Raw genomic sequence first — 12,809 nt, forward strand, 5'->3', positions numbered from 1 at the left:
AGGGGGCAGTAATGTCATGTTATGGGGTTAATTAGGGGGTACAGGGCTCTAGGGGGCAGTAATGTCATGTTATGGGGTTAATTTGGGGGTACAGGGCTCTAGGGGGCAGTAATGTCATGTTATGGGGTTAATTTGGGGGTACAGGGCTCTAGGGGGCAGTAATGTCATGTTATGGGGTTAATTTGGGGGTACAGGGCTCTAGGGGGCAGTAATGTCATGTTATGGGGTTAATTTGGGGGTACAGGGCTCTAGGGGGCAGTAATGTCATGTTATGGGGTTAATTTGGGGGTACAGGGCTCTAGGGGGCAGTAATGTCATGTTATGGGGTTAATTTGGGGGTACAGGGCTCTAGGGGGCAGTAAAGTAATGTTATGGGGTTAATTAGGGGGTATGGGGCTCTAGGGGGCAGTAATGTAATGTTATGGGGTTAATTAGGGGGTATGGGGCTCTAGGGGGCAGTAATGTAATGTTATGGGGTTAATTAGGGGGTATGAGGCTCTAGGGGGCAGTAATGTCATGTTATGGGGTTAATTAGGGGGTACAGGGCTCTAGGGGGCAGTAATGTCATGCTATAGGGTTAATTAGGGGGTATGGGGCTCTAGGGGGCAGTAAAGTAATGTTATGGGGTTAATTAGGGGGTATGGGGCTCTAGGGGGCAGTAATATAATGTTATGGGGTTAATTAGGGGGTATGAGGCTCTAGGGGGCAGTAATGTCATGTTATGGGGTTAATTAGGGGGTACAGGGCTCTAGGGGGCAGTAATGTCATGTTATGGGGTTAATTTGGGGGTACAGGGCTCTAGGGGGCAGTAAAGTAATGTTATGGGGTTAATTAGGGGGTATGGGGCTCTAGGGGGCAGTAATATAATGTTATGGGGTTAATTAGGGGGTATGAGGCTCTAGGGGGCAGTAATGTCATGTTATGGGGTTAATTTGGGGGTACAGGGCTCTAGGGGGCAGTAATGTCATGCTATGGGGTTAATTAGGGGGTACGGGGCTCTAGGGGGCAGTAAAGTAATGTTATGGGGTTAATTAGGGGGTACGGGGCTCTAGGGGGCAGTAATGTCATGTTATGGGGTTAATTTGGGGGTACAGGGCTCTAGGGGGCAGTAATGTCATGTTATGGGGTTAATTTGGGGGTACAGGGCTCTAGGGGGCAGTAATGTCATGTTATGGGGTTAATTTGGGGGTACAGGGCTCTAGGGGGCAGTAATGTCATGTTATGGGGTTAATTTGGGGGTACAGGGCTCTAGGGGGCAGTAATGTCATGTTATGGGGTTAATTTGGGGGTACAGGGCTCTAGGGGGCAGTAATGTCATGTTATGGGGTTAATTTGGGGGTACAGGGCTCTAGGGGGCAGTAAAGTAATGTTATGGGGTTAATTAGGGGGTATGGGGCTCTAGGGGGCAGTAATGTAATGTTATGGGGTTAATTAGGGGGTATGAGGCTCTAGGGGGCAGTAATGTCATGTTATGGGGTTAATTAGGGGGTACAGGGCTCTAGGGGGCAGTAATGTCATGTTATGGGGTTAATTTGGGGGTACAGGGCTCTAGGGGGCAGTAATGTCATGTTATGGGGTTAATTTGGGGGTACAGGGCTCTAGGGGGCAGTAATGTCATGTTATGGGGTTAATTTGGGGGTACAGGGCTCTAGGGGGCAGTAATGTCATGTTATGGGGTTAATTTGGGGGTACAGGGCTCTAGGGGGCAGTAATGTCATGTTATGGGGTTAATTTGGGGGTACAGGGCTCTAGGGGGCAGTAATGTCATGTTATGGGGTTAATTTGGGGGTACAGGGCTCTAGGGGGCAGTAATGTCATGTTATGGGGTTAATTTGGGGGTACAGGGCTCTAGGGGGCAGTAATGTCATGTTATGGGGTTAATTTGGGGGTACAGGGCTCTAGGGGGCAGTAATGTCATGTTATGGGGTTAATTTGGGGGTACAGGGCTCTAGGGGGCAGTAATGTCATGTTATGGGGTTAATTTGGGGGTACAGGGCTCTAGGGGGCAGTAATGTCATGTTATGGGGTTAATTTGGGGGTACAGGGCTCTAGGGGGCAGTAATGTCATGTTATGGGGTTAATTTGGGGGTACAGGGCTCTAGGGGGCAGTAATGTCATGTTATGGGGTTAATTTGGGGGTACAGGGCTCTAGGGGGCAGCGGCAGTGCACAATCATTATTTTAAAGCTTTGTTAGATTTTTCTCCAACCCATTGCCGAACAACCCTCCTCTTCTGTACTGGGGAGCGTCATTACTAAACAACCCTCCTCTTCTGTACTGGGGAGCGTCATTATTAAACAACCCTCCTCTTCTGTACTGGGGAGCGTCATTACTAAACAACCCTCCTCTTCTGTACTGGGGAGCGTCATTATTAAACAACCCTCCTCTTCTGTACTGGGGAGCGTCATTATTAAACAACCCTCCTCTTCTGTACTGGGGAGCGTCATTACTAAACAACCCTCCTCTTCTGTACTGGGGAGCGTCATTATTAAACAACCCTCCTCTTCTGTACTGGGGAGCGTCATTATTAAACAACCCTCCTCTTCTGTACTGGGGAGCGTCATTATTAAACAACCCTCTTCTTCTGTACTGGGGAGCGTCATTATTAAACAACCCTCTTCTTCTGTCCTGGGGAGCGTCATTATTAAACAACCCTCCTCTTCTGTACTGGGGAGCGTCATTATTAAACAACCCTCTTCTGTACTGGGGAGCGTCATTATTAAACAACCCTCTTCTATACTGGGGAGCGTCATTATTAAACAACCCCCCTCTTCTGTACTGGGGAGCGTCACTGCCCTGGAAACTCTGGAGTGTGTTCAGCAATGACGCTCCTTAGTACAGAATCATCAACATTTTAGTCATTTAGCAAACACTCTTATCCAGAGCGACTTACAGGAGAAGGGCGCACAGACAGATTTTTCACCTAGTCGGCTCAGGGATTCAAACCAGCAACCTTTTGGTTATTGGTCCAATGCTGTTAACCGCTAGGCTACAACATATCTCAGCATACACCGTACAGTACACAGGTGGTCTTACCGTGGAGATTTCTCGTTGAGCGTGTTGCTGCCCTGCAGGTCCGACAGCGGTGTTCGTAGACTCTTTCTGACCACACCTGAGCCGGGAGAGACAGGGAAGGAGGAGAACACAACAAGGTGAGAGGACACGCAAAGATGGACCAGGCCAAACCCAGACCAATGTTAGACCCTAGGACAATACCAGTTCTAACTCAGTGGACAGAACTGGGCTGTTTCTGGTTGTAATGATGTCATAATGACAGTTACATGTATCCAAATGTCTGATTTAAATTGGGTTATATAGTGCTAAAAATAATGGCGGTTAACAGTGAGTTTGGCTGTTAGCGTGGTTGTGAGAATTATGGAAGTCTGGAAGATCCACTTAGGAAGCGTTACTCAGTTTAGTTTGGACTAATGATTAACAAAGGTTTTAGTTCACTGTATGGACAAACACTTAAAGACAGTTATTGGAAACATGCCTTTGATAATTGGGAAGGTCCAACACTAAGAACCACGATTCTAACTCCCCAAAAACCAAATGTTTATATAAACCCATGATTCATCCTGATATTCCAAGAAACATCTATTTTCTCAGAAGATGGTATTCTATGAAGAATTGCATGACGATATACATGAGGGGAGAATCTATGACTTTGTGGTCAAATATCCAAACATGCCAAATATAATTGAGCTGAATTGTTCCATTTAAAAGAACAATGGGTGCTTCTGGATCATGTTTAAATGAACCATTGTAGCTCTGAAGACAAAATATACATACACTCAATTCAGAGGCACCTATTTAAGTGAGATATTGTTGGCCTCCAATGGGAGAAAACAAACCGGTTTTGTCAGGAAAGCATTTTTCAATAACTGTGACGGCTGTGTTTTTGGCAGCTGTGCGGTTTCCCTCAATCTGATTGGCTTATGACAGTTGGCAGAGGAGATGATGTAATCCATACACCAACATTCCATCTTCAAGTCGTGAAACCTCTGCCAATCACACACAGTGAGAGAAAACAGAGCATCTAGAAAGTGATTTGAAGTGAACTACATTCTAGCGACTCATTTCAGACCGGTTCAAGGCTGTATGCTATTTGGTTTTCAGTATCATCAGTATGTTCTGCTATATCCGGCGCTGTTGAAGGGTAAAAAGAGAAGAAAAAACAGTTGGCTACAAGCTCTTAAAAACTGTGCTTGGTGTGGACTTGATGTTGAACAACCTTGTGTATTTTTTCTAGAACACTTGAAGAGTGATATTATTGGTTTGTGTGTGAATAGGTTAGTTAGATTTACATGAGGGTGAGATGGAGGGACGGAAACCCCTCCAACCCAACCCCCATCCCTTACATGGACACCCTACCCGTCCAGATCGGCCCCTAGACCCTACCCGTCCAGATCGGCCCCTAGACCCTACCCGTCCAGATCGGCCCCTAGACCCTACCCGTCCAGATCGGCCCCTAGACCCTACCCGTCCAGATCGGCCCCTAGACCCTACCCGTCCAGATCGGCCCCTAGACCCTACCCGTCCAGATCGGCCCCTAGACCCTACCTGTGGGCACTTCAAGTAGATCTGAGATGATTGAAATATGGTAACAGGATAAGCATAAAAAAACAATATGGCAATAGCACAACCATGCCCTCTGATAGGCTAGATGTTCTCTATATTTCATTTAGAGGTGTGTCTGTGTGTTGTGGGGGGGTGCAGACTAGTGACATGGTGGACCAGTTGACCCTTGATCTACGCCCCTGAGCAGGTACCAGGGCAGGGTAACAGGCCAGGGCCACCAGGGCAACAACACTGCATGTGTCTGTGGTGGAGACTAGTGGTGTTACTGTGTCTTACCCCAGACCACAGCTTGGATTAAACAGGAAGTTAGAGTGCCTGTCACCATGCTAACAGGACCGTTCAGTGCTGGGTCGCCCCACAAACACAGAGTTAGTGAGAAGGTGTGTGTGGGGGGGGGGGGCTAGCATAGGCACATACTAGATCACATGCAAGACTGGCTGTTAAGACACATACAGGTGCATGCAGAGATTGGGGGAGGGGGAGAGGAGACCAACAAGCATCTAATTTAATGGAAGGATGAATAGAAACATTATGCCTTCTTGGTTCACCTACTAAATATCTAGACAGTACAGGTGGATGACAAATGCTGTGGAACTAAACTAATGATTTGAATGAAGAGTAAACAAGAGATCTTGGGATTTTAAATTAGTTCCCCCTCACAAAAATGATATCTAAAGAATGCTATAATTCAACTCCATCACAATGTTTATTTACTAAAATGTCTCTGGTCTGATGCTGTTGGTCTACCTCACCCCTACGGTTACCCCTCACAGTTGCATGAACGTGAGGAGAGAGGGGTATTGTGGGAAATGCAGTCTTACTGTACTTCTCCTCTTTGCACCTCTGCAGGATCTCTAAACTTCTCTGATGCACAGGGTGATGCAGAAAGCTAAAACTATCCACACTGCACAAAACTGCGCAGGGAGCAGCGGCATCATGCCCTTGGGAAGCAAAACAAAAGAGAAGAAAAAAACAAACAAAAAAAGAAAGAGAGAAAAGACAGATTAGACAGCAGGAAGAATGAAGAGCAGCAGACTACAAGAGAGATACCTGCCAGACGTTCAGGAGAGAGGATATACACTACATTCAAACTGCAGTTGGGGTCAGAGGTGGGATCCGTTGTGGTTCTAGGAGGGTGAGTTTGACTAACGGTGACAGAGTTAACCTGCAGGATATTTCCCCTCCTTCACACGCTGTCAGCTTTAGGAGATCATGATGTCACCAGTGATGTCCCCTTTGACAGTGTTACATTTACATTTGGAGTGAGCGCATTTCTGAATGAGTAATCAAGAATTTGAACATTGAGTCATTTTTCTGACACACATTTCCGTCAATTGGTATGGGGCCCCTGCAGTTGGTATTGACGCTCATAAGGAAATTAATCAATGTCTTTACTGCTTTGTCAGCATGGAAGCTAGAAGTTACACTATGTCAAAGTGTGTTTAGGAATCAAAAAGGCTATATTTGGTTATCTAGGAGTATACAGTTCATATGGCTGAATCACAATGTCAATGTGTCTATGTTCAGTGCAGGCAGACAAGAAGTAGCAGCACTGTAGACTACAGGGTTGAGGGACAGAAGGCACCACTGTAGACTAAAGAGTTGAGGGACAGAAGGCACCACTGTAGACTAAAGAGTTGAGGGACAGAAGGCACCACTGTAGAGTAAAGGGTTGAGGGACAGAAGGCACCACTGTAGACTAAAGAGTTGAGGAACAGAAGGCACCACTGTAGACTAAAGAGTTGAGGAACAGAAAGCACCACTGTAGACTACAGGGTTGAGGGACAGAAGGCACCACTGTAGACTAAAGAGTTGAGGGACAGAAGGCACCACTGTAGACTAAAGGGTTGAGGGACAGAAGGCACCACTGTAGACTAAAGAGTTGAGGGACAGAAGGCACCACAGTAGACTAAAGAGTTGAGGGACAGAAGGCACCACTGTAGACTAAAGGGTTGAGGGACAGAAGGCACCACTGTAGACTAAAGAGTTGAGGGACAGAAGGCACCACTGTAGACTAAAGGGTTGAGGGACAGAAGGCACCACTGTAGACTAAAGGGTTGAGGAACAGAAGGCACCACTGTAGACTAAAGGGTTGAGGGACAGAAGGCACCACTGTAGACTAAAGGGTTGAGGGACAGAAGGCACCACTGTAGACTACAGGGTTGAGGGACAGAAGGCACCACTGTAGACTAAAGGGTTGAGGGACAGAAGGCAGCACTGTAGACTACAGGGTTGAGGGACAGAAGGCACCACTGTAGACTAAAGGGTTGAGGAACAGAAGGCACCACTGTAGACTAAAGGGTTGAGGGACAGAAGGCACCACTGTAGACTAAAGGGTTGAGGGACAGAAGGCACCACTGTAGACTAAAGGGTTGAGGGACAGAAGGCACCACTGTAGACTACAGGGTTGAGGGACAGAAGGCACCACTGTAGACTAAAGGGTTGAGGGACAGAAGGCACCACTGTAGACTACAGGGTTGAGGGACAGAAGGCACCACTGTAGACTAAAGAGTTGAGGGACAGAAGGCAGCACTGTAGACTAAAGGGTTGAGGGACAGAAGGCACCACTGTAGACTAAAGGGTTGAGGGACAGAAGGCAGCACTGTAGACTAAAGGGTTGAGGGACAGAAGGCACCACTGTAGACTAAAGAGTTGAGGGACAGAAGGCACCACTGTAGACTACAAGGTTGAGGGACAGAAGGCACCACTGTAGACTAAAGGGTTGAGGGACAGAAGGCAGCACTGTAGACTAAAGGGTTGAGGGACAGAAGGCAGGCATATAGAGTGGAAGCTAGCAGAGCTAGCTACTGAATGCAGGACAGTACTACCAGCACTAGGCACATACACTACAGGATACAAACAGAGGGGGGTGTGGGACACAGCATGTGCCCTGGCTGCACTGGGGTCCACACGCACAGACACACGCCTCATAATTTACAGCTACATAACTACTGTATGCCTTATGACTGGTGTACTTGAATTAAAGGGACATTTCATAATGTTTCAACTTCATCATCTACAACACCACGTGTGAAAATGATGCGTTTCTATGTTTTTTTTAGTAAAAATGTTTTGCAATATCTTTTTTTCTCCAATGACATCATTGGTGTGCATCATTTTAACCAATTATGAGTAAGCATTTCCTTCTAATTGCTTACTAATTGTCTACTAAGGCTTGATTAAAAATAACAAACCAACTGGTTAAAATCCGATGATGCACAGCAATGAGGTGCATCATTTCTCCCTCAAAAAAAATGTCCTTGAGAGGAGGGGAAACGTGCAATATTCACATATGTTGATGTTTGGGTAGTGCTGGAGAGGATGAATATGAAGTAAAACATATATATACATTTCCCTTTAAAAAGGAGCCTAAAAGGGGGAAAAGGACCCAGGAGCCTAAAGGGGGGGAAAAAAAGGACCCAGGAACCTAAAGGGGGAAAAGGACCCAGGAGTCTAAAGGGGGAAAAGGACCCAGGAGCCTAAAGGGGGAAAAAGGACCCAGGAGCCTAAAGGGGGAAAAGGACCCAGGAGCCTAAAGGGGGAAAAGGACCCAGGAGCCTAAAGGGGGAAAATGACCCAGGAGCCTAAAGGGGGAAAATGACCCAGGAGCCTAAAGGGGGAAAAGGACCCAGGAGCCTAACGGGGAAAAAAGGACCCAGGAGCCTAAAGGGGGAAAAGGACCCAGGAGCCTAAAGGGGGAAAAGGACCCAGGAGCCTAAAGGGGGAAAATGACCCAGGAGCCTAAAGGGGGAAAAGGACCCAGGAGCCTAAAGGGGGAAAAGGACCCAGGAGCCTAAAGGGGGAAAAGGACCCAGGAGCCTAAAGGGGGAAAAGGACCCAGGAGCCTAAAGGGGGAAAAGGACCCAGGAGCCTAAAGGGGGAAAAGGACCCAGGAGCCTAAAGGGGGAAAAGGACCCAGGAGCCTAAAGGGGGAAAAGGACCCAGGAACCTAAAGGGGGAAAAGGACCCAGTGTGCAGCACACTCACCAGTCTTCCTGTGTACGTGTCTCTTCCCAGACTCCCTGAAGGCCACCATGGCTCTGAAGAAGGCTCTGAGGACAGCCCAGCGGAAGGTGGCTGGGGGGTCGATGCCCATCAGGCCACAGATGAAGGCGTTTTTGCTGCTCTTCAGTAGGGCCACGATGTCCGGACGCATATGGTCCGTATTCTTCTCCCGGAAGTCCTGTGTGGGGATACGTGAGTGTGATAGAGAGACAGAGATAAAAAAAAAGAGAGTGTGCGTGAGAGTGAGAGCGAGAGAAAGAGAACAAGGGAGAGAGTGTACGTGTAAGAGAGAGAGAGAGACAGAGAAAGGGAGAGAGTATGGGTGAGAGAGGAGAGAGACAGAAAGGGAGAGAGTATGGGTGAGAGAGAGAGAAAGGGAGAGAGTATGGGTGAGAGAGGAGAGAGAGACAGAGAAAGGGAGAGAGTGTGTGTGTGAGAGAGAGGAGAGAGAGAGACAGAGAAAGGGAGAGAGTATGGGTGAGAGAGGAGAGAGACAGAAAGGGAGAGAGTATGGGTGAGAGAGAGAGAAAGGGAGAGAGTATGGGTGAGAGAGGAGAGAGAGAGAGAAAGGGAGAGAGTGTGTGTGTGAGAGAGAGAGGAGAGAGAGAGACAGAGAAAGGGAGAGAGCATGGATGAGAGAGAGGAGAGAGACAGAGAAAGGGAGAGAGCATGGATGCGTGTGAGAGTGAGAGACAGAGAAAGGGAGAGAGTGTACGTGTAAGAGAGAGAGAGACAGAGAAAGGGAGAGAGTATGGGTGCGTGTGAGAGAAAGAGCGAGAGAAGAGCTAAGCATTGCACTCAGTTCACCCTCAGTTTAACGTACACATAAGCTCAGCTTCAATACATCTTTCAGCTTTTAATTTCCTCTCTAGTGAGACTTTCATTGGAACAGGTAGGCAGCTTCTTGTATGGCAGAACTCCTGAGGTTTCCAAAACCATGTCCCTAAAGAAGCCATGTCATAGAGGATGGACTTGGTTTGAACTGGATTGCAACACCACTAATTAAAACCTTTCTTAATGCTCCTCTCCGCAGGGTAATTATATTGATTGATGCCTCATATATTGCCAATGTGGTTCCAACCAAGCCGTGAAATGTTACTTGGACTCTGTTCCATCCAAACACAACAATAGTAAATCCCATGGAAATGAACAGGTTGAATGAGTGCAAGAGAGAATGAAGCGTTTGTAGTTCGCAGGAGACGACACAGAAACCAGTTGAGCGAAACACAACTGCCCAGACCTGCACAATGTGTGACATATTCCTGGTTGCCAAGTCGGAGGTCTGGGTTATAGGACTCTGCAGCAGGGAACTGGGCCAGGAGAGTGATTAACAAATCATCCTGTACAGGTATGTGCAAGTCTTTACAGGCCATTACCCCCCCCCCCGAGGTGACCCCTATATCCTTAACACTGCCGTGCTAACCTGAACCCCCCCCCCCCCCCACACTGAGGTGACCCCTATATCCTTAACACTGCCGTGCTAACCTGAACCCCCCCCCCACACTGAGGTGACCCCTATATCCTTAACACTGCCGTGCTAACCTGAACCCCCCCCACTGAGGTGACCCCTATATCCTTAACACTGCCGTGCTAACCTGAACCCCCCCCCCCCCCCCCCCCCCCCACACTGAGGAGACCCCTATATCCTTAACACTGCCGTGCTAACCTGAACCCCCCCCCCCCCCCCCCACACTGAGGTGACCCCTATATCCTTAACACTGCCGTGCTAACCTGAACCCCCCCCCCCCCCCCCCCCCCACACACTGAGGTGACCCCTATATCCTTAACACTGCCGTGCTAACCTGAACCCCCCCCCCCCCCTCACACTGAGGTGACCCCTATATCCTTAACACTGCCGTGCTAACCTGAACCCCCCCACACTGAGGTGACCCCTATATCCTTAACACTGCCGTGCTAACCTGAACCCCCCCCCCCCACACACACTGAGGTGACCCCTATATCCTTAACACTGCCGTGCTAACCTGAACCCCCCCACACTGAGGTGACCCCTATATCCTTAACACTGCCGTGCTAACCTGAACCATGCTGGCTCTGATGTTCTCTTTTCACATGGTCCTTTCCAGGAGTATACCTGCCAGAGTAAACAGTAGTTTGTCCTACAGACATTTCCATTCCACTCAATGGAATGATTTAAGCTAGGACGCTATGACACACACATGAAGCTCTTGTTGACCCAGACAGTCAGACACTGACCTTGACCCCGTATTTGACCTTGCCGGCGTAGTGGCGGATGATGAAGGCGGGCTCCATGACGGCGGGGAACTCAATGTAGCCGTTGCCCTCATGCTGCCGCTTGAACTTGTCCAGCAGAGTCTGGTTAGAGGCCTGGGGGAAGCTGGGACAAGGACGGCAGGGGTGTTGGTGCCATCATGTCTCAGGGGTGATCATAATACAGACACAGAGACACACGCAGGAACACAGAGACACACGCAGGAACACAGAGACACACGCAGAAACACAGAGACACACGCAGAAACACAGAGACACACGCAGAAACACAGAGACACACGCAGGAACACAAGCAGGAACACAGAGACACAAGCAGAAACACAGAGACACAAGCAGAAACACAGAGACACAAGCAGAAACACAGAGACACAAGCAGGAACACAAGCAGGAACACAGAGACACAAGCAGGAACACAGAGACACAAGCAGGAACACCGACAGACGGACAGACACCTATTCATTCCGCTCCCCTCTTCTGGTCCCTATTGAATAATGATTCTGATTATACAGGAGCACAAAGACTTACGGGTGGTTTCCCCCGATAATGGCTAAGGCAAGGATTAATGGAGGGTGAGCTGATCCTAGATTTACACCTAAGAGTCAAACTCTCCCCATAGGGAGAATGTGGTTGGCCAGAGGACGACGATAAACTCCTGCTTTCTCTCATGCCTTTAGAGACGATGCACAGCAGTCCCCTGCCAGAAGTGTTCACAGTAAACCAACAGCTTACAGGAAGAGGACAGGAAGAGTGGGACAGGGGGAGGCTAAGGGGAACTTGAGCTATGAAAAACACAGAGCGCCAGGGACTCGATTTCCAGCTATTTCCAGTGGGAGGAATTCAGTGTGTCAGTGTCCAGATCAGGAAGAAGCAGACCATTTAGTTACAGCACATGGAGAGGGAATTACCAGGATGTTGTACTGAAACAAAAATGTCAAATTTCAGCCATGCTTATGAATTAATTCAAATATGCTTATTAAAATGGTCTGTCATCAGACGAGGACTGTTAGGATATCAGGTTATGTATATTTTAAGACTTCATAGGGTCTGCATTATGATGCGACCTGAATATCTCCCATTACAGAGTATCATTGTTCTCCACTATAACATCACCTAGTCAGTCTTACGGAGTGGAATCACTGGTCGTATTTTGACCCAGGTCTGACAGAGAGCGAGAGCGAGAGAGAGAGAGAGAGAGAGAGAGAGAGGTCTAATGGACTCACTTGGACTCCTCATCCAGCAGGTGGAGCAGCGCAGTGGGCTTCTTACTGATGAGGTTGATGCAGCCTGTGTTGTCGATGTAGTCAATGTTGTGCCAGCTGATGCCCTCCGCCCTGTACTCCTCCTATACAATCAAATCAAATGTTATTTGTCACATGCGCGGAATACAACAGGTTACCGTGAAATGCGTACTTAAAAGCCCTTAACCAACAATGCAGTTAAGAAAACATGTTTGTTTAATCAAGTAAAATGAAAATAATGAGGCTATATACAGGGGGTACCGAGTCGATGTGCGGGGGTACCGAGTCAATGTGCGGGGGTACCGAGTCAATGTGCGGGGGTACCGAGTCAATGTGCGGGGGTACCGAGTCAATGTGCGGGGGTACCGAGTCAATGTGCGGGGGTACCGAGTCAATGTGCGGGGGTACCGAGTCAATGTGCGGGGGTACCGAGTCAATGTGCGGGGGTACCGAGTCAATGTGCGGGGGTACCGAGTCAATGTGCGGGGGTACCGAGTCAATGTGCGGGGGTACCGAGTCAATGTGCGGGGGTACCGAGTCAATGTGCGGGGGTACCGAGTCAATGTGCGGGGGTACCGAGTCAATGTGCGGGGGTACCGAGTCAAAGTGTGGGGGTACTGAGTCAATGTGTGGGGGTACCGAGTCAAAGTGTGGGGGTACCGAGTCAAAGTGTGGGGGTACTGAGTCAATGTGTGGGGGTACATGTTAGTCGAGGTCATTTGAACATGTAGGAAAG

General features: G+C 48.5%; 1 protein-coding gene across 18 annotated transcripts in view; it reads right to left on the minus strand.

The window, feature by feature from the left end:
- Positions 1-12,809, minus strand: part of LOC139385228 (unconventional myosin-IXAa-like) — a 158,953-nt gene that overhangs the window by 56,489 nt on the left and 89,655 nt on the right. For 16 of the 18 annotated variants that reach the window (XM_071130352.1, XM_071130362.1, XM_071130360.1 and 13 more), the window contains 5 exons: positions 12,056-12,177; positions 10,800-10,941; positions 8,568-8,763; positions 5,402-5,521; positions 3,036-3,111 (listed from right to left, as the gene is read on the minus strand). In XM_071130352.1, coding sequence (XP_070986453.1) covers positions 3,036-3,111; positions 5,402-5,521; positions 8,568-8,763; positions 10,800-10,941; positions 12,056-12,177 — 656 coding nt within the window. The remainder of the gene's footprint in view (positions 1-3,035; positions 3,112-5,401; positions 5,522-8,567; positions 8,764-10,799; positions 10,942-12,055; positions 12,178-12,809) is intronic. The other 2 variants (XM_071130359.1, XM_071130358.1) reach the window with 1 other exon arrangement.

The sequence above is a fragment of the Oncorhynchus clarkii genome, chromosome 26 (genome assembly GCF_045791955.1).
Source record: "Oncorhynchus clarkii lewisi isolate Uvic-CL-2024 chromosome 26, UVic_Ocla_1.0, whole genome shotgun sequence".
In the NCBI taxonomy this organism is placed as follows: domain Eukaryota; kingdom Metazoa; phylum Chordata; class Actinopteri; order Salmoniformes; family Salmonidae; genus Oncorhynchus; species Oncorhynchus clarkii.